Source organism: Ipomoea nil, unplaced genomic scaffold, assembly GCF_001879475.1.
Source record: "Ipomoea nil cultivar Tokyo-kokei standard unplaced genomic scaffold, Asagao_1.1 scaffold0268, whole genome shotgun sequence".
NCBI lineage: Eukaryota > Viridiplantae > Streptophyta > Magnoliopsida > Solanales > Convolvulaceae > Ipomoea > Ipomoea nil.
In genome coordinates, this window is record NW_017616696.1 from 6,209,659 (window position 1) to 6,231,645 (window position 21,987).

Sequence of the window (21,987 nt, forward strand, 5' to 3'; positions counted from 1 at the left end):
AGTTCTGGATGGTCCATTCTTGACTTAGTTTTTAGTAAACCAAAACAATAATGGAAGAAATAAATAAATAAATAAATAAATTGAGAAATATAAAAAATGATATTTTTAAAATAATGTAGTGGGAAGTTTTGTTCACTATTCGGTAGAGTGAGAGCTGAGTCTATGATATTTTTAGCTTTTGGTAGATGCAGTAGGTAACGGATAATAAACTAATCATCACCAAATAGATTCTTTAATTTCACCAACCATTAAATCCAAGATATTAGTACATGTAGCATTTTTAATTTGATAATTCTTTGATTTACAAGGAAACCCGCAACGGCTCAATAGTTACTTAAATATATGTATTAGGTGTAGCCTGTCTTGTAACTTAATCAGTAAAGGGTCATAAGAAGATAAACTGATCAGCTTAAGTTGATCATAACGGTCCGCTCAAGTAAAAAAGATCCTATTGAAAGTCAAACTTAAACATTATGATTAGCAAGTTAAGTTCAAAAAACTTGGTTAGGTTGCCATTTAATTTGATTATTATTCTTGTTTAAAAGGATTATGAATGCTAAAAGCTACGGTGCACATCACGTAAGAATGTGCATCATGGTCTAATATGAAATGATGAGAAATTAACGAAATTCTACTTTAAAATATGCTGTGAAAAGTAAGGTGCATTTACTAAACAAAAAAAGAATTATCAATTCCTTTTTTATAATGAAAATAAAAAAATGTGTTTACTTGTACATTACATTTCTCCCATTTGAAAACATTGAAACACATATAAAAGAATAAAAAATGAAGAAAGGATAGTTATAGAAAATAAAATGAGAGAATTGAAGTAAAAGCAACATAAACTAGGAATGCAAATGAATTGAACCGCTTGCGAACAATTCAATCAATTTTTGTTTTAAGTTTGGTCAAATTTGAACTCAAAGTCGGCTTGTAAAGTATCGGGAGACTCTTCGCACGTGGACCATCCCTTATATATATAGGGGTGCATTCTAATACGAACGGCCACCCAGGAAAGAACTGAGAACCCAGCACGCGCCGCGTATCCAGACTCCAGATCTAAGGGATGAGAAATACTGATTTTATATAATAAGAAAAAAAAGTGGTGGTATTTTCGTAAATAATTGAACATCGAAGTGCTAGTAAAATGTATTACAAGTGCAAGTAACTGTTTCATATAATGCACCTCAGTGCGTGTAAAATGTATAACAAGTGCAGGTAAAATGTATTACATGTGCAAGTAAAATTTATACTGAGCATCAAAACTAAGTGCACCTGACGTTATAACTAGGTGCATCTATAGTTATAAATAGTTGCACCAAGGTGCATGAATGTTAACAAGACAAAATTACATGCACTTGTAAGTGATTTTACCTGCACCTTTTACTTGCAAATGCGCACTGCACTTATAACACATTTACATGCACCAAAGTTCGAGTTATTTACGAAAATGTCACCGCGTCGTTTTTTTTAAAATTACATCCGATTCATTCATCTGGACATGTAGACAGCGCTGAATGGTTCTCATTCTTCTCTGGGGCGGGCAGTTCGCATCTGAACGCACACACACACACACACACACACACACGGAGTACTATATAAATGTACAATCTAACTATTCGTTTAAACTTTTAATTGGGGCAAAACATATTATATATATTTATACCACGAACGCAAACTTTATTCTAACCAATCGAATCAAACTCAAGTCTTTATAAATAAATATGCATATATATATACTGCGTAATATATAGTTCCAATTCGAATTTGAGCTCAACTCAAACCAATCAATTCAAAATCAAGCTTTATAAAAATTAGCGAGTCAAACTTGAGCATAATTTTTTAGTTGGATGGAGTTCAAGTTCAAATTCTAACCTTCCTAGATTCAAACTTAGTTCAATTCGTTTACACCACTAACATAAACTTTCCAAATAATTGGAAAAAAAAAAAAAAAGGACATTTAATGCATAATATTTACAAGATACATAATATCTGATCCATCTTTTTTCATACGTCACGAAATTAAATTAAATTCGCAGAGAGATTAATTATAGGGAGTTGAAGAAATTAAATATACAAACTTAGTACGTACGATCATCTCCATAAACAACTGGAAATATATGTATATGTTTATTAAAGAAACGAGAATGGATTATTATCCCCCTTATAAAATAGATAAGTTCGAGTTGGAGGAAGACTTGTTGAGCTAAGTCATATGATCCATGGTTTGATTCTTCCTTTGAACATTTTATGAACAGATACTATATTGTAATAGATCAGTCAGTAGCATTCAGAAAAATAAAATAGCAATAAGGGATTGAAGGCCGGCTGGCAAGTGAAAGGCAAATTATACTGTAGGTCATGATCTACCTTATAAAATAAATTATTGATATAAAGTATATTTTTAATGAATAATGCTACAAACCTTTCCTATATATTTCTCTTATAAATTTCTCCTCCTGATGTATCATTATGTAATTGGTAGTTTAGGGTTGGGGTTCAACTTTTTAGAAAGAATGTAATTGGTAGTTAAATTTATTTATTAGTCAATGGTGGATTAACCAATTCATTGACATCCAATAAAAATACATCATGAAAGAAAAATTTGGAAGTAAAAATAAGGAAGGAAAAAAGTATTTTTTTTTATTTTTAATATACTAAAGAATATCAAATAATAAACATTTAACATATTAAAAATAAATCTTATATCAATGATCCACCTTACTGAATGAAGTATACTCTATGATATAGGCCCTGTTTGGTAAAATGGTTGTTAGCTGATAGCTGTTTGCTATTAGTTGATTGTGTTAATTAGAGGGTATAAATAGTTGATAACATTAGCTGATTGTATAAAAGTGTTTGGTAAATTAGCTGTTAGCTGATAGCTGTTTGGTATAATTTCTTTTCTCAGAAAGCTAATTGAAAAAGTTGCTAGGAGTAGCTTTTTTAATTTTAGCATTTTGGAGTTGCAAAAGGCTAATTAACCAAACATTTATATTGATATTTTAACTAAATCAAATAATTAATAGTGGTCAAATAAGCTAAAATTGGCCTATAGGCCAGTTTTTTACCAAACATGGCCATAATGATTGCAAACCAAATCAGGTTCTTTTAATGTTATTAACTTTATTACAATGTAATATCTATTCATAACTACTTTCTCGACATAATGAAACACAAATCAGGTTTAATAATTAATGAAATGAGGAGAAAACAAAAATAGTAATAGGACAAAAGAGGTGGTGAAAAAGACAAATGATGGGATTCTAGAATTCCAAAGCTTATCAAGAATGGGCAGGCAGCCAACGAACCAATTATTTGCTCATTATGCTTGTTTGGATCCTATTATCAAATAATGTACATTCAGTACAGTATATAAATATTATATTTTTAATATATTAAAAAATGTATATTATATTCAATAAAAGTGTTTTTATTTAAATATTAAAATTATATTATTTTATATAATATACATTTAATACACAAATAATTTATTTTTAATATATTTAAAAGTTACTTTTTGTTATAATCCACTCAATGGTCCACATAATAATGTGTCCAATTATTAGCAGGATAGGGACTACCCACTGCAAGTCTGCAACAACAAAACTCGAATATTCAGTTGCCGGTCTGAAATTTCAACCCTTTTTTTTTTTTTTTGAATGCTACTGGCTCTATTACAATGTAGTATCTGTTTATATACTTTCTCAACCTATTGAAACACAAAGAACCAATAACGTCTCCATTGAGACTTGAACTCACATCCTTTCAAATGAAAGTCCAACCCAGATACCATTAGACCATATAGTCTTGGTACTAATCTTTTAACTCAGCTGCTTTAATTTTCTTAATTGAATAGTTAAGTCACCATATTGTAATGAGATTTTTTTACTTTTTTTTTTTTTTTAGAAGTAGGCCATTTTTCAGCAATGACTCCATATGCAGAAACCCGCAGTTAAAGACAAGGAATTTAGTAGAAGATTAACCCATATAATATATATTGTTTAAAAGTTGGATTGATGAGTCATTTGAATTCAGTCTAAAAAAATCAACTCACACTAAAATATATTTGTTTTCTTTAAAAAAAAAAAAACATTATCTTTTATAAATGAATGCATTGTGGCATAGTAAGGGAAAAAAATCCAACATTTAAAAAGTAAAAGTAAAAGCTGCTTTAATTTTTTTAATCAATCTTTGTGTGTGAATGAGGCTGTAATGCTTAAAATTTTGATTTATTGGAAGCTTGTATAGTTTTTCAAGAAGATTACAAATACGCTAACAATAGATATTTTTTTTATGAACAATGAAACTTTGTGGTTATCAAATCAATTACTCCGTATTTAGTTAATATGGTGTAGTTGAGGTTGCAAATGATTAAAACTAATAGGGAAAAAAGTCAACTAGATCACTGAACTTTACTTGAAAAATTAATTAGGTGCTTAAACTTTTTAAAGTTGTAATTAAACCTATTAACATTTTATTTTAGTGCAATGAAGCCTAAAAATCAGTTAATAACATGTGATAGTAGGTCACTAAGACTCCGAGAACAATTTCCGACCAAAAATCGACCGCGGCGACTGGCGCCGATTGCCGATCGCCTTCTCCAGACGGCCAGTACTGGTTGCCTTTCTCCGGAGAGGCGACCACAAATGGTCGCCGAAGAAGGCGACCGTTTTTCTATGGCGACCGGCGCCGGTCTTTGGTGGTCAATTTTTGGTCGGAAATGATATGATGTCGGAACCCTAGTGACCTTCTACCACAGGTCACTAACCGATTTTTGGGTTTCATTGTATTAAAATAAAATGTTAATGAGTTTAACTACAACTTTAAAAAATTCAGTCACATAATTAACTTTTCAGGTAAAATTCGAGAGTCTATTTGACATTTTTCCAAACTAATATAATCAACTTTGCTTCCAAACTAATATTATCAACTTTGCAACCATGACGTGGGCGAGTGTGTTATGTGTACAAGAAAAGAACAAAAAAAAAAAAAAAAAAAAAAAAAAAACTTGGGTGACTCAGTCAACGACGATTCCATTCATTCTTCTGCCTTTTGTCACTTTAAAAAACACGCAAGTTTATGTATATATAAGATCTTTACTTCTGTTTAGTTATGTAGTAAACTTTTGACACAGCTCAACCTATGAGCAATCTTTTTGCAAAAAGAACATATCGAAAATTTTATAGGAGATTATGTATATAAGGTATGTTTCTCATAAGAATTAAATTTCTCATAAAAAAAAAAAAGTGTGAACTTATCTTAGTCATCTACTTAAAATGATTAAAGATTGGAAATTAATGAAAAAAAATGCAATAACATTTCTGTAATTACAATTGTACATTCAGAAACATTTGACAGTACATTCACGAATAATTGACAATGTATTTTAAAAATTTCTTTTTAAATGCACTATCAATCGTTTCAAAATGCACAATCATAATTACATAAATGTTACTTTTCTTTATTTTTTAACAATTGATCGTCTTAGATGAACGAATGAAATTAGTCATGTCCATGCATTCTCACAGGGAGCCTAGTTCTCATATGAACTATATATACACGCGCACACACGTGCACGCGTGCACTAAAAAAAAAAAAATTAAAACCAATCTCAGTAATCTATTTGAAAAAATCAAACTTGAGGAAAAAAAAAAACATTGTGACATTTTGGTAATTTTCTTTAGTTATAAAAGTACACTTTTAACACCATAGAGTTCTGCTTTTTTGGATAAATCTTAAAACCTAAACCAAATAAATAAATAAATCCTAAACTTAAACCGTAAATACTAAACCTTATGCAGTAAAAAGTGAACTTCTAAATCAAACTAAAAAAAATACTAAAATCAAACCAAAAAATTAAATCATAAACTCTTAAAGGTGAATATTAAGTGCAATGCACTTTCAAACTAGCCAAAACGGACTGTATAGTATTGAAAAATGCACTTTTAAAGTTGAAGAAACTTACCAAAATACTACAATAATTTATGTTTCCCGTCCTTTCTCTAAAACCATTTTATTATATTTAGCCGGATTGAGGATTTGTGATTGGTTTTTAGTTTTCTCATAAGAACAAGTTTTCAAATATTTTGAAAATAGATGTGCTCCTGATGATTTATGAAATATGAAGCATTTTTTAATAATTTTTTTAAAAAGAGAAGTGTCAAATAAATCCTTTAAAAGCCAATTGAGTTGGTAAGTAAAAGAATTCAATAAAGACCCCTTAAAATGAGTACAATTAATCCTAATGTTATATATTCGACAAGTTACCATTGATTTGGTGATAACCAGCCTTCCATGTATACATTTATTTAATTATGGCATGGTCCATTACTTTGAAAAATCTTGTACAACATTTTATTTTTAAAAAAAGGAATAAGGTTCAAATTGGTCTGACCGTAACCTAAAAATATAATTAGGCCACTGAAGGAAAAAAAAAAGAAAAAAAAAAAAAAAAAAAAGAGGTACAATTAGGCCACTGAACACCCCAAATATATGCAATTTCACTTGATAACAGGTTACCATCCATTTCAACAGGTTACCTACTTACGTGGATGGTGAGTTGGTATTTTTAATAATTTTTAATAATAAACTTTAAAAATAAAACTTAAACAAAAAACAAAAATAGAAAACATTGGCGACCCCTTCCCCCTCCTCCTTTGTCTGGGGAGGGATAGCTTGAGACGAAGGACCTGTCTTACACCACCCCCTTCCGACCTGTCTTCGTCTCCGGTTTGGAGACGAAGACAAATCTCTTCGTCTCCAACTCGAGACAAAGGAAGAGAGGGGCGGGGAAGCGGTGGCCGCCGGCCAGCAATCATTTTTAAAAAAAAAATTATTTTAAAAATTTATTATTAAAAATTATTTAAAATGTCAACTCACCATCCACGTAAAGCAGACAACCTGACGAAATGGATGGTAACCTGATATTAGGTGAAATTGTATACATTTGGAGTGTTCAATGACCTTATTACACATTTTTTTCGTTTAATGACCTAATTGTACTTTTTTTGTTTAGTTACCTAATTGCATTTTCAAGTTAGGTTCAGTAACCAATTTAAACCTTATTCCTTTGAAAAAAAGTTTTTAAAAAAATTAAAATTCTAAAACATTGGATGAAGACAACATTTCCATTCTCCATCCAGTGTCAGATGACAACCATGGCTATCTTATTGAGTCTAGATCTCGGCATAAAAAGCCTCGATAATCCGATTTCAGATTTCGTTTTAGAGTATAGATCTAAACTCATTAAGATATTAATGGCTATCATGTGATGTTGAAAATAAATTGTCTCTGTTCGGTGTTTTAATTTTTAATTTCTAAAAATAAAAAGATTTTCCAAGTAATGGGCTAATTCACTATCACATGAATAAATGTACACGTCAAAATTTAATCAACTTCAAATCATTTGTAACCAGCTAAGTATGTAAGATTAGAATTTAATTACACTTTTTTGTTTATTTAAGGTTTGAGAAACAAATATGCTATGGATATATAGGAGGATCTGGACAACATATTTTTAACATTTTGATGCCTCCTAAGAATAAAACTTTTCCTAGTAATAATGAGGACTCTTTACCAACTTCAATTTTGATTAACTCCTTCCTCCCTGCAATCTAATGTACTCAATCACAACTTACATTACTATCTCGAGCCACAATCCAACAATTAAGTTCCAAATCATCATAACCGCTAAGAGGTCTCAAATTCAATCCCCATTCCCGTTTTCCATTCTCTATTCTCAACCTATACCTAAATGGACACACATTTCACCTAATTCAAGGTAGTCACCGCAATAAACTTCCATCAACACATATATGATTATGACTTAAGTAATGATAAATTATCACCTTCAGAAATTGATTTATCTCATATGCTTTGCAACATATATAAAGATTATAAACACGTGAAAAGTGCAGCACAAGTAACTCAGATATGACACAAACAAACAAACAAACCAACATGATTGCTCAACATAGAAGATTATAAGCAATTGAGCATTGAAGAAAAGGAAAGATATTTTATAGAATAAGCAAAACTTAGAAATGCATTAAGAATACCTCATGTGAGTTGTCCACGAGAGCAAGTTCGATATTTTTTAAAGCATGCCTATGTATACTGGCAGTTTATACTTGAGCAAATGCTGTGAGACATTTACGCTGAAAGAAATTTAAACTACTGAAAGTGAATAGGATGAGAGGAGGCGATCAGTGCAGTCTCCTCCTTCTAAGCGGGCGTGAATCTCCACTATCAACATCTGAGATTCTAGAAGCATCGTTTCTTCTTCTGGAAGATGAGGTGGAAAGAGAAACTGTGGAATCTATTTCGACAGCAGTATCTACAGTCTGACTCTCGGAGTGAATCACGGCTGCGATGCTCGAAACAGAATCTCTGTCGTCAACCGGTAGAGCCTGCTCCTGACTTCTGTCACTGTTACGGAAATATGTTTCGAGCAGCCTTTCAGCAATGTTAAGGTTAGCAACACCAGCGGCCCGATGCAAATTTGATCTGCGTTGTAGAAGAGATGAAAGTCGCCGGTTTTCCGGGTTTTCCAGGCTTTCCAAGATATCCGAGTCAGTGGGACCCGCCATGTTAACGACATCATCAGATGGCAAGATAGGGTTCTGCTCTCTGCGTCCCCTCGAGGTAAGAATGCGGTTGAGCAAGGAGTTGGTTCTCTCGGGAGATTCGTGGGAGCCATCGAGATTTTGAGGCTGCATCTGGGTCAAATCGAATCTACTGCCAAGTCGACGAATCATTTCTTCCATCGGGATGGTGAACGCTGCAGCCCTCTGAATGGTTTGTCTCCAGCTCTCGACTCGTCGTGCTTGGGGCCTGTGAGGAACTTTGAGTGCAGAATTCTCTTCGGTCTCCCGAGCACTACCCCCACGACCGTAAATTGGAGTCACATTCTTCATTGTCACTTCCCCCTTACAAACAGGGCATTCTTTCGCATCCGAATGGACATGTAACCAACGATAAAGGCAAGGCCAACAAAACAAGTGGCCACAACAAGTCACGACGGGTTCCTTTGCCAAATCCAAGCATATATTGCAGTCAAAGAAGCTACCTTCATCCCCGTTTCCCTTTTCATTTTCTTCTTTTTTTCCCGATACCTCATCATTCAAACACGAATTGTTAGTATCGCATGTTTTGGTCACTTCTGCAGGCCTCTCCTCGGCAGCAATACTAGCCTCACCAGTCTGCAATCTGCTCCCACCGATCAATTCCAATGCAATGTTTCTAGTTTCAGGCGGGACTGGGAACTCTCTCCACATGGACCGCCACCGTTGCCTCCTCTGTCTCCTTTGCCTAACTGCTTCCCTAACTCTACCATCAAGGAACTCCTCCAAATTAATATTCTCAATTGGAAACGATTCGGGACCAAATTGTCTCCTTTCCCTAACAAAAATCTCCTCCAAATTAATATTCGGAGTGGGTACTGGTCCAGACTCAGGAGCCACTTCACCATTTGGATGATCAACAGGGCCCAAATTAAGATCAAGATTCATCGAATTCGGAGTCCCATCCTCCATAGTTCCTTAAACTAAACACACCCAAATTCCAGCTCAGTGCAACCAAAACCTATGTATGTGTCTTACACTCCCAATCAAACCAAAGCTCAGATTTCTCCCTCTGAATTCGAAAATTAAAAACCCAAACTTTGGTAATTCAGATAATTAAAAATGAAGTAAGCTCAGGTGGACTTAACCAAGAAACCCTAATTTACTGATTAAGAAAACCAAAACCCAGATTCCACTCGATAATATGAATAAAAACCATTATTGTATCCTGGCCATAAACAATAAAGCCCGGAAATTTATGCTGAAACAAATTGAATGAAAGGAAAAGAAAAATCCCTAATCATTTGTGGGTCAGTCAACAAAAACAAAACCCAAACCTCATCACAGAAAACGAAAAGAGCCAACGAGATTGTGACCCAGAATGAGATTCAATTTCACGAATCCAGCTCAAGATTGGAAATTCACGTTCTAGAATCCCAAGCAAAATTCAAACATAGGGTTTAATTACAATTCACCGATAAAAGACAAAAAACTCAAAAGTTGCTTCAGCTAGAGAGAGAAAGACAGAGAGACCTTTGAGCAAAATATTGGATTTTGAGGCTCAAGAGCGTTAAGCTGGAGCAAGAAATGCTTGTTACTTCTCTGAAATCGGTGGAGTACCGAGTGGATTTTTCATGGGTTGTGTTTTCTCTTGTAAATAGGGATCTGGTCCGAGAGAGTAAGAGAGATGATGGGCTGCCCCTGCCTGTTAATTGTGCATTTGTGTTCAATTCCTATTTTCCCAATAAAGATTAAACAATAGATAGAAAGAGATAGAGAGTTATGTCAAATATTAGTTGCGTACAATAACAAAATACTTTACATTAAATCTGGTTCTAGTTGATAACTTATGTATGGACAAATATTATAATGTAACAATAGTACTCAAAAAAACTTTACATTAAATCTTAAAAACTAATCATTTCAAATATATACTTTTGATATGGTAAAATATTACGGAGTATATTACAAATATGTAATTGTTATTTGAGACTTTGAAAGTGATTATTTTGTGAGTAATAAATATAAGAATGTATAGCATGGACTGATTTCAAGTCCCCGTTTAAATATTAATAATTTTGATATTATTATTTTTCTAGTTAGGATATTTCTTTGTTAGAAGGTGTTGTGTTTAAATTTTAAAATTTTTTATACTTAAAAAGTATTAATTGATTAGTTATATGATAATATATTCAAATGTTTTAAGAGAAGGACAAGTCAAAATGGGGAGTTAACTTATAGTTTAATATGTTCTTGAAATTTTATTGAAGTGGTCATTAACTAAATACACTTGTTGTATTATATTAGCCAAATATTCTTTTGTCACTTTTAATATGGAAAATATTATACTTCACAGGCAAATAAGAATAAGAAATTACTAAACATACCTCTTTTTTTTTTTTTTTTTTTTTTTTTTTTTTTCACATGTCTCAAATATGTTGCTAATTCTATGTCTATAATTAATAGTGATAATAACTCACCTACTCGTTGACTACCCAATATGCACTTCGGAAAAAATACATTGATCATACATTTGCCATTCAAGTTTGTCGGTATTTTATTTATTTGCTTGGACTAAGTGCAAATGAGTTAATCACTTGATGTCTGTTCTAATTACTAAAGTTTGTCATGAGCAACATAAATGAAGTGGCGATGAAGTTAGTCTACATATGCTAACTGATAGTTAACTAGTTGTTGGTTTGTCCGGCTTCGACATCTAGATTGGGTCACTTTCGTCCTTGTGGTTTTTTTTTTTTGTTTTTTTTTATTTTTTTTTATTTTTATTTTAAATCAGCTTACACATGTTACATGATCGATCTGACATCATTCTAATCATTGTGTTGAAAAAAATCAATGTTAATGGAATATATATATATATATATATATATATATATATATATATATATATATAGAGAGAGAGAGAGAGAGAGAGAGAGAGAGAGAGAGAGAGACACGATGCATATCAAATGCGCAAGAGGTCTTTAGGTAAAAAAAATATGGTTAAGTCTCAACCAAAGATGTACTCCAAATCAACAGACCAGATTGAAGATAATTAAAAATATGCGCGGTGACATTCTTGTAATTTTGAACAAACAAGTCAGCTTGTCTTTGTATCCGAGTGCACAGTTGTCCTTCTTCGAGTGCACATTTTTCCTTCTTCAAGTGCATACTTTTTCTTCTTCGAGTGCATCACTTTTATTTCAGTACTTAGTTTCTATTTTGAGTGCACATCATTTGTGCCTTTGAGTGCAAATCTGTTGGCCTTCAAGTGCATGTTTTTCTTTCTAAGAGTGTGTAATTAATTTAATTCGAATTTTTTCTTTTAGTGTCTTTTTTTTCCCCTTTGCCTTCTAGTGGTCCTCTTTATGCTTTCAAGTGCTCAATTTAATGCCTAAAACTCTAAAAGTGTATATGCGTCTTACAATTGTGTAAAAAGAGAGAAAAAAAAAAAAGAAAAAAAAAACTTAACATTCAAGTGAACCCTTTTGCCTTCAAGTGCATATTTCTTTTTCTTTAGGTGCACAACTTCTGGGCAGTATTTGTTATATCTTGTGCATTTTTTTTCAATACACATATAACTAAATTTCTAATAAAATTTGTGAGATTTACAAATGATTTGTATGGGTAATTGATTTAATAACACTTAAGTTGAATAACATCCTTTTTTGGCACCATAAATTTCATCAATTACACATCTATTTGCCTCCGAATGCAACTTTTTTGCCTTCAAGTACACAATTTTTACATTCAAGTGCATGGTTTTAAGCCTTAAGTGCACAAATCGCATTTTCGCACGGAAAGTGGCATGTGGACTTGATCCTAAACAAACAAACACACACACACACACACACACACACACAGATTTGCACTCAAAGTGAGATGAAAAAATTAATATATTGTATGCTCAAAGCAAATAATAACTAAGCGAATGAGAAATTGATTATCAAAATAAATCTATTTGAATTGAAAAAATGAAGGTGGAAAGACTTCAAATAATTTTTGAAAAAATGAAGGTGGAAAGACTTCAAATAATTTTTTCCACATTAAAAAAGAAAGTAGGTTTGAATTGTATAATTTAAAAGTTTTTCCTCGCTCTCGCAGTCCAAAACTAATTGGGTTACTGTGATTTAAAAAAAATAATAATTATAATATAATGCCATTTGAGGTATCGAACCTGGTGTATCCGACAATTATGCCATAGATCCAGAGTTGCCTTGCAAGATAAACATTTCATATGTAAACTGTGAACATCCAATATGTAAATTGTGAACATTTAATATATACAAAATAAAAATTATGAATATTCATTATATAAAATATGAACATTCAATATATAAATTGTATATTTTTAAACTTGGGTCCACCTTGCAAGGTGGACCGAGTCCCCAACATAATTTGCCCTGTGCGTCTAGTAGAGGTAAGAAACCTAAGCCCGCGTCGTTAGCGCCTATAAAACATTAAAACGGACACCTCCCTTACTGTACCGAAATTGCAGAGCGTCTTTTCCCGCCATGGTCGCCATGGAAGTGGACTCGGAGAGCTACGGCATCCTCCAGAGGAAACAGTCTATCTACAAATCCTTGGTACAACAACAAAAACGAACCCTATCTTCTACTAACAATTCATTCTCTCCCTGTCCATTCACACCTTCCACTCAAATCAACATGGTTATGGTTACCGTATTTCTAAATTAAATTTTCTTTGGTGTTTTAATTTTTCAGGATGAAAGCTTTCAGATTCAGAAGTTAATGTACAGGGGTCAACAGTACAGCCAGATATATTTTGCTAGACTTCACTTGATGAGAACTCTCCTCTACTCTCTCCTCCCAAATTGGAAACCCCATTTACCTGGTATCTGCTTCTTCGCCCCTATTTGCAGCTATTTATTGTAAATTTCGCATTCGAAAAAGTTTAGCTGGTTTATGCATATATTTTTGTTCAATTTGGTCTCTATAGTTTTTCCTCCTATAATTTTGACTTCTAAATTTTTTTAGTAGCAAAATTTCTGTTTAAATTCTGGGGAAAAAAAATAAATCAGACCTTGAAACGGATCTTTTTACAATAGTGGGGAAGGATTGATTTGAGTGTTCTTTACTCTTTCATTAGTTGCATTTGAAATGGGATTAGGGTTTTGGCCATTATAATTTTTCTTTAATAAGAAATTTTAGAAATGGTTTATTAATATTGTGAATTTCCACTGGACAGTACCTAATTCAAGTTGGAAGTGTCATTCTTAGTCTACTTCCTCTCTTTCCTGGGAAATTTGTGTTGGGTTACAATATTTTGTTGTATTTGCATGGATCTAAGACAAAAATTTTGGACTTATCTTCTTCTTATCCCTACCTCCCCCCTCAGGCCTTTAGTTTATCCCCTCTCCACATTTTGCTTTGCGATTGTACTGACAATGGCAAGACCCTATCAGTTTGAAGTCAAATTCACTTCTGTTTTTTTTCGAGTAATATTTTTTTTTAAAGTGTTGAGCTACATTTCATCCATCCTATGGTCTTACATTTGCTACTGTGAATTGATGGTTAGCTTTAATTAATGCAGTCTGTACTGTTCTGGGATTAGAGGAAGGGAAAGAATGCATTATTGTTGGGACCCTCTACAAGCACATGAAGCTTAAACCTTCCGTTCTTGATGAGTACTCTAAGGGGGTACAAAATTCTGATAAAGAATGTTTCATATTTGTCCTCTTTATCTACAATTCTCTGTTTTGCCAAATTTTGGAATTAAGTTACTTCATAATTGAAAGACACTAATAACTCAAATTCTGGTGGACAGAGATCTGCTACACCGCTTGCACAGAATCACAATTTTGTGCACTCGGATGATTATTTAGTTTTGGAAGATGAGAGTGGAAGAGTCAAACTGAGTGGCAGTTTGTTATTGCCTTCGACATATGTAACAGGTTCGCATTATTAGTTGCTACACGATCTCCTGTGATGTGCCTGATTGTTTCTTGCATGTCTGGCTTCTTTGGATGTTGCAATGGTGATCTTTTGAACAATTGTTGAGTATCACTAATCTTGAAGTTAACACTTAATTGCATGGTATTGAAGAGGAATTCAATAGAGTTGCAAATAAATTAACTAGTCATCTGAGGTGTTTCTTTGAGTTGTTTTGAGTGCCATAGGATATGCTTATGAACAATTCCCTTTTATATCACATTCACATGAACTAAAGTACTACAATAAAAAGATAAAATAATCTTACGCGAAGATATGGTTACTTTATCATATTCTATAATATACTCCTTAATATTTTATAGCATTCTGTCATGATCAAGTTTGCCTGACATACTTGATTTCTTTGATATGATATGCTTTATAGGGCTTGTTGTGGCATTACATGGAAAAGAAACTACTGCTGGTGATTTTCTGGTTGTAGATGTTCTAGAGGCTGACCTAGCACAACAAATAGAGCAACCACTTCAATCAGGTGAGATTGCATAACTTGAATGCTTTCTTAATCTCTGGCATTTTATTCAGTGTATGTGCTTGCTTGTTTTCTGGTGCTCTGCCATTCTCTGGACCGAATTTGAACCTTTGTTTGCATGGAGCCCTGCAAATTAATTTAGTGTCCAGATGAGGTGATATGAATCAAAGTTTTGTTTTCAGTATTTAATCATGAAGAACTGATTTAGTGTATGAGCCTGAGTAGGTGATTTCATCATAAATTAATGGAAATTGGAGTAGTACAGCTCTTATACTAAACAAACTTTAGAATTAGTATGTAAGAATTCAGGTTGAAACTTATTTGTTGGATGAACAGATGAAGACAAGTATGTGGTATTCATCTCTGGTTTGAGTGTTGGGAGCAGCACCTCCAATCCTCTACAGTTTCAGCTTTTAATTGATCATATAACTGGACATTTAGGAGATGAGAAGGTTCGTTTGGTTCTGTTTGTTTTATTTTCTCCTATCGCATATTTTGCATTTTACCATCTGATTAATTTGAGCAATATCTTTTTAACTTATTCAAAAAGGACCAAAATATTGCATCTCAAATTGTTCAAGTAGTCATTGCTGGAAATTCTGTCGAAGTTCCAAGTGGACTTCTGAATGGTCAGGTAAACTCTTTACTTTCTTTATTATAGAATAGATATTTGAATAATTTTTTCTTCTTCTTCTTATTATTATTATTATTATTATTATTATTATTATTATTATTATTATTATTATTATTTTCTTTTCTCTTCTGATAAATGAGGAAAAACTAATTAAGCACATAGGATAATTTTTTGATTCATATTCATTATGGCAGTGCCCTTTATGTTCTAAACTTGTGTCTTAGTTTCCTTCAACATACATTGTCATAAATACTGGATTTTTCAGTTTTTAGATTGAAATTAATATCCGAAGTTAGTTGATGCTTGTGATCAAATTAGATCTTCAATCAGTAATTTTATGTGCTAAAACATTTGTCAGCATTTGATTATTATTTTAAAAGTAAAGCAGGAATGCACAAGTTGCTCGCTCTTATGTCACAACTGATTGTTGCAGAATTTGGGTTCGAAGGACCAGTCTAAATTATCTGAGCCAATCAAAGAACTGGATATCTTGCTGACTCAGGTCTAGCTATCAATTAATTAAATTGAACTACATATTATTCTGTACTATAGTCTTGGTATTTATTATTATTATTGTTTTTTTTTTTTTTTTTTTTTTTTTTTGGGTTCAGATTGCAGCTGGTATACCTTTGGATATCATGCCTGGACCTGGTGATCCTGCGAATTTCGCCATGCCGCAACAGGTTGTTTTAATTATCTGAATATCTGAATGTTATGCTAGTTACAAAGCATGTTCTTTTAATTCATTTCAGATGTTCTGAATAATGTGGTGGTTATGTAGAATCTTTAATAATTAGTTCCCGTCTTTCTTGAAATGGCAGCCCCTGCATAGATGCCTTTTCCCTGGGTCATCAACATATAATACTTTCAGATCTTGTACTAATCCTCATTGCTTTGAGCTTGACAACCTTAGGTAAGGATATCTTTGTTTTGTTTGAAAGTAGCTGCTTCTTGTCGTGGAATATAGGTGAATGTTTAACATGATTATTGCATACTTTTTAGATTTCTGGGAACTTCAGGTCAGAACATAGATGACCTTGGGAAGTATTCAGAAGCAAAAGATAAACTTGAATTCATGGAGCGAACATTGAGATGGAGGCATCTGGCACCCACTGCACCAAATACCCTTGGTAAAACATGCATACTTTTGCTTGTAGTTTTCTGAGTAAATTATTACTCCAGTTAAATTTGTCATGATTTTCTGGCAGCCTATCCTGTCAATGATAGCCATCATACATATTAGATGTTGGGTAGTAACTTTCTGTGTTTGTAGGGTGCTATCCCTACACCGATAGGGATCCTTTCTTCGTCGAATCTTGTCCCCATGTTTATTTTGTGGGCAATCAAGATAAGTACGAGACTCGCTTGATCAAAGGTACTTGAGTCACATTTCTGAACATTTGCATACTGAGTTTTCGAGAGCGAGAGATGTAATTATGATAATGGTTTTGATGCAGGGCCAGAGGGGCAGGCGGTAAGACTCATTTGCATTCCTAGATTTGCCGAGACAGGTGTTGCTGTGGTGGTAAGATTTCATACCCTATTATCTTCAATTTATTTATTATGATCGTTACGGGACGATGAGTGATTGTGCAAACACATTCTTGTAAAATGCTTTTATTACTTCCCATGCAGTTAAACATGAGAAATCTTGAATGCTACACTCTTAGCATTGGTGGTCAAATAAACTTATAACCCACAGCTGGGATGAGCAAGTACCCTGGCCTGTAGTTTCTTGTGAGTTTTAATTTCATTCTCTACTGTTCTACAGACGTTAAATATTAGGTTACAATTGTATTTAGTGTATTCATGAATGGTTTGTCTTTCTGGTGCCATGAAACACATTCCACTGTGTTTTTATATGCACACCCCAGCAAATGTTCATTACAATTGTGAGTAATGTTTGTAAACTTAACATGGATCTTTTTTCTTTCCTGAGATAGGATTATATATATATGTAATGGGGATACCACAAATATATAGTTGGTATATTGCTTATCATCTTACAAAAAATAATTGGGGGGGGGGGGGGGGGGGGGGGGGGGGCGGGGAGAAAGAATTAAATAAAGAGAGAAGAACTAACATTAATGGCCTGTTTGGTTGGACGTAATTTGGCTGTAGTTGAATTGCAATTCAGTGGAAGCCACAATTACGCTGTTTGGTTGGAGGGAATTGCAATTCCACAGAATTACAATTCACCCCTTTTGCTGAACTGCAATTCATGGGCACCCCCCATGAATTGCAATTCGGTGGTTGTGAGAAAAGGAAAAGGGAATGAAATGACAAAAGTATCCTTAATTATTACTATTATTATTATTACATAAGGACATTTTAGTCTTATATCACTTCTTTCATTCCCTACCCAATAATTCTATTCATTCCGGCCTACCAAACAATGTAATTTGAATTCCTACTTTATTTCTACCTTATTCTTTTCCCACCGAATTGCAAATCCTTTTCACCCTAATTCCTTACTCCCAACCAAACGCCCTGTTAATTTTTGTTTCTAATCAGGCATTAATTAAATTATTTAATGGCGTGTCCAAAGATACATAATAGGCAGGGATACATTAGATACTAGCTCATGCAGCAATTCCTCTTACATACAATCCTATCTCATCTGGTCAAAAGATGATAGGGAAAGGTATAATTTTACAGTTCGATGGATTATTTAAACATTATTCCAAACTAATATGCCAAAACTATCTCTAAAATTAAAGATTCACATAAAAAGGTATATCAGCTCCATGATACATGTGTGGAAGAATATTCATAAATCATAATATTTGAATTAAATATTTATAGGGACTACTGTGTATTAGAACATATAATTTAGTTTCAAAAGGAAACATCACATAAAAAACATAAACATTCATTTCTCCAAGATTAATTAAGATCGAACACCACACAGAAACATAAACTAACATCACACTGGCTTAGCTCCTCCCTCCCTCTAATTTAATTAGAACTTTGATTGTATCTGAGAAATAGTATTGATGTCAACTTGGAAAGCCTTAGCAAGCACTGCACCCGCAATATCGGGTTTGGATCCGAACACCGCATTAGCCACCGTGACCACACCGGGGTTCTGGCTGCTCAACCCGGAAAACGCCACCGCGTTTGTTTTTCCGAGGTTGCGCTGGAAGTGCGGCAGCCCTACTGGGTACACGAAAACGTCACCCTTGTTCAGAATCTTAGAAATGAGGCGGTTTTCTGGGTTGGAGGTCACGAATCCAACCTCAATGGTTCCTTCAACCACCAGGAAGATCTCAGAGGCCCTGGGGTGATAGTGGGGCGGAATGACACCCCAAGGTGCGTAGTCGATGCGCGCCAGTGAGAGACCCAGAGTATTTAGGCCGGGGATTTGAGCCACGGTGACCGGCGTGACTGTGGAGCCGGTGGGGGTTGAGGCGGTGTTGCCGGCTATGTGAAGCCCGCTGAAGAAGAAATCATTCGCTTCAACCTGCGTGGGGTTCTTGCAGGCCAGACCATTCACTCTAACTGAGAATTCAAAAAAAAAAAAAAAAAAAAAGGGTCAAATTATATTCAAATAATGGATAAGAGTTAATACCAGCTAGGGTCTTCTGAGTATACTGGCACCTCTATATTTAGTCATAAACTTTCAATTTAATCTTAACTAGCCAGTCATAAGTAAGGGTAAAATTAGGACCAGTACAATGCTGGTGAGGACTAAATGTGGTGGTGTCACTGTTGTAGTATACGTGGTACCGGTATTAACCAATTGAAGAAGACCAATAATATAGAATTAAAGAGTAAAATGATGTAGTTAGTTGAGGAAGAACATGCATGCATGCATGCATATATAGGAATGAATATATATACCTGCACTATTAGCATCTGCAACACAGAAATCTTGGAGAGGTTTTGGCTCAAATGCAGTGGCAGTGTAACAGCACGCAATGGCCATGAAAGCCAAGAGGATTTCACATTTTGCCATTTTTAGTTATTATAAGATTGATAAATTATTGAGAAAGAGTATAATTTGTGTGGTGATTGATGGATTGGTGAGGCTTCGAATTTATATAGTGATGAGAGTACGTAGTGTGATGGAACCCCCCCAATCCCCATGCATGCATTGTTAGAATAGTTCCTTGTGCCTGCCGCCCAACCCCATGAAAAAGTACGTTTAATTTGATTGGTTGCACACAGGAGAAACAGTCTAAGCTGATCTCATGTACTCATCCTTGCTTGTCACAAAATGTTTTTAAATATTGATCCAATTCCTCATCTTGTTGATACATAAAAAATGTATATCACTTATTATTTGTAGACCATAAGAAGATGTAAAGATCGATAAAGGTTATTCGAGTGGGAGCAACTTATTGGTTTTCTTGATTTGAGTCGATTAGTTATGAACAATTTAAGCTAATTTACCTGTTAAATCATAAAGTGAATTTATTCAATGTACATTCTCATATAGTGACGGTGAATTTCTCTCATCACTTAAAAAGATAAAACTTGTCCTTTTAGGGTAAACTTGCATGGAAAAGTCATATATGTAGGTGCTGGGCTCATTATATTTAATTTGATTATGATATATAGTACTCCGTAATTGATAAGGCCAGGCATAAACAGAAAAGGAAGTTTAGCCAAATAAGTAGCGCCAAAGTGCAATCAAGTTTGTAGTTTATTAAAATTCGAATCCGCGTTGAATGAGATTACTAATCAGGGGACGTTATGCAATGGAACCGTGTTCACCATGACGGTTCCAACGGTGTTAGTACACCGTTATCTTTTTTTTTTTTTTTCTAATTGCGTGACTTTTCTTCTTTATTTTCACATTTTGCGGTTTCACTTTAATTTGAGGTGAACAAAGATTTCGGACATTCATAAATTATGAATTCATGCCTGCACATTCACTTTGGAACCATGCCTACACATTCCCGTCCGAAATCACGGACATTCATAAATTATGAATCCATGCCTGCACATTCACTTTGGAACCATGCCTACACATTCACTTTGGAACCATGAGATTATGAATTTTCTGTTATAAGATTATGAATTTTCTGTTATGAGATTATGAATTTTCAGTTATGAGATTATGAATTTTCTGTTATGCGATTATGAATTTTCTGTTATGAGATTATGAATTTTCATTACATTCATAATTTCGGACATTCATAAATTATGAATTCATGCGTGCACATTCACTTTGGAGCCATGCCTACATATTCCCGTCCGAAATCACGGACATTCATAAATTATGAATCCATGCCTGCACATTCACTTTGGAACCATGCCTACACATTCACTTTGGAACCATGAGATTATGAATTTTCTGTTATAAGATTATGAATTTTCTGTTATGAGATTATGAATTTTCAGTTGTGAGATTATGAATTTTCTGTTATGCGATTATGAATTTTCAGTTGTGAGATTATGAATTTTCTGTTATGCGATTATGAATTTTCTGTTATGAGATTATGAATTTTCATAAAATTCATAATCTCATAACAGAAAATTCATAATTTGATCAAACGGCGCCGTTAACTCCACATCCGCGATTTTTTTTTTTTTTTTTGCCTAAAAACGACGTCGTTTTGCCTTGTGTTCACCATTCTCGGTGAACACGATTTCATGGCATAATTTGCGACTAATCAGTATGAGATGAGACAAATTAAAGTTCTTTTCCCTTCAAAAAAAATTTGAAGTTCTTTTTTTTTTTTTTTTTTTTTTTTTTTTTTGAATCAGACAAATTAAACTTAGTACTAAATATGTAAATATTAATTTTTCTTCTCATCATTTATATAACAAAGCAACTCAGTTATTTTTAATATTAATTTGATCGTTCGGAATCATAGGCAGTAGGCAGTACTACATATCCCATGCAAACAAAAAATATCTTTTACTATTTTGTTGGTATAACTCAAACTCAATCTAAATTATTCTCATGGTAAGGATATCATCATATCAAATATAATACACACACACAAAAAAAAAAAACATATCTTCATTACAAAAATTGATTAGTTTTGACAAGATAATAGGACACAGAGAGCCGACTCAAAAGATCAAGTGTAACGAACGTATGATATTATTATAGAGCACTGCCTCATTAAAGGAGCAAAGTAAGAGAGGGACAGGAACACTTAAAGAGGAGAACACATAATTATTACAAGCTCCATTACATTGATTATAGGACCCTTTGTACTCAGTTAGTATAAATATTATATTTGACCCTATGACTGATAGGGGGGTCGGGCACACTGAATCTTGTACCGAGGAGTAAAAGCAATACAACTCTATCTTCTCTGTTTACTCGCGAACAAACTACATACTTTCTATATTTGTTCCAGTAACTTTTATACCATCAAGTTCATCATGCAA

At 33.6% G+C, this 21,987-nt stretch overlaps 3 protein-coding genes across 4 annotated transcripts; 1 reads left to right on the forward strand and 2 right to left on the reverse strand.

Moving 5' to 3' along the window:
- Positions 1-8,000: 8,000 nt before the first annotated feature.
- LOC109150695 lies at positions 8,001-10,311 on the reverse strand. 2 transcript variants are annotated; one of them, XM_019298680.1, is made up of 2 exons: positions 9,434-10,311; positions 8,001-9,364 (listed from the first exon to the last, which is right to left on the reverse strand). In XM_019298680.1, the coding sequence occupies exons 1-2, from the start codon at positions 9,534-9,536 to the stop codon at positions 8,208-8,210; spliced, it is 1,260 nt and encodes a 419-aa protein (XP_019154225.1). In that variant the 5' UTR covers positions 9,537-10,311; the 3' UTR covers positions 8,001-8,207. The 2 variants fall into 2 exon arrangements, with proteins under 2 accessions (XP_019154225.1, XP_019154217.1); XM_019298672.1 differs by having other exon boundaries at positions 8,001-9,636; positions 10,098-10,310.
- Positions 10,312-12,970: 2,659 nt separating this feature from the next.
- LOC109150686 (DNA polymerase delta small subunit) lies at positions 12,971-17,628 on the forward strand. The gene is made up of 14 exons (XM_019298660.1): positions 12,971-13,147; positions 13,286-13,415; positions 14,115-14,221; positions 14,349-14,475; positions 14,898-15,005; positions 15,339-15,454; positions 15,553-15,636; positions 16,070-16,138; positions 16,248-16,319; positions 16,458-16,549; positions 16,639-16,766; positions 16,910-17,011; positions 17,094-17,161; positions 17,272-17,628. Exons 1-14 carry the CDS (start codon positions 13,076-13,078, stop codon positions 17,329-17,331), a joined length of 1,335 nt encoding a protein of 444 aa, XP_019154205.1. The 5' UTR covers positions 12,971-13,075; the 3' UTR covers positions 17,332-17,628.
- Positions 17,629-18,405: 777 nt separating this feature from the next.
- On the reverse strand, positions 18,406-19,635 carry LOC109150704 (putative germin-like protein 2-1). Its single transcript, XM_019298691.1, has 2 exons — positions 19,480-19,635; positions 18,406-19,137 (listed from the first exon to the last, which is right to left on the reverse strand). Exons 1-2 carry the CDS (start codon positions 19,592-19,594, stop codon positions 18,599-18,601), a joined length of 654 nt encoding a protein of 217 aa, XP_019154236.1. The 5' UTR covers positions 19,595-19,635; the 3' UTR covers positions 18,406-18,598.
- Positions 19,636-21,987: the final 2,352 nt, after the last annotated feature.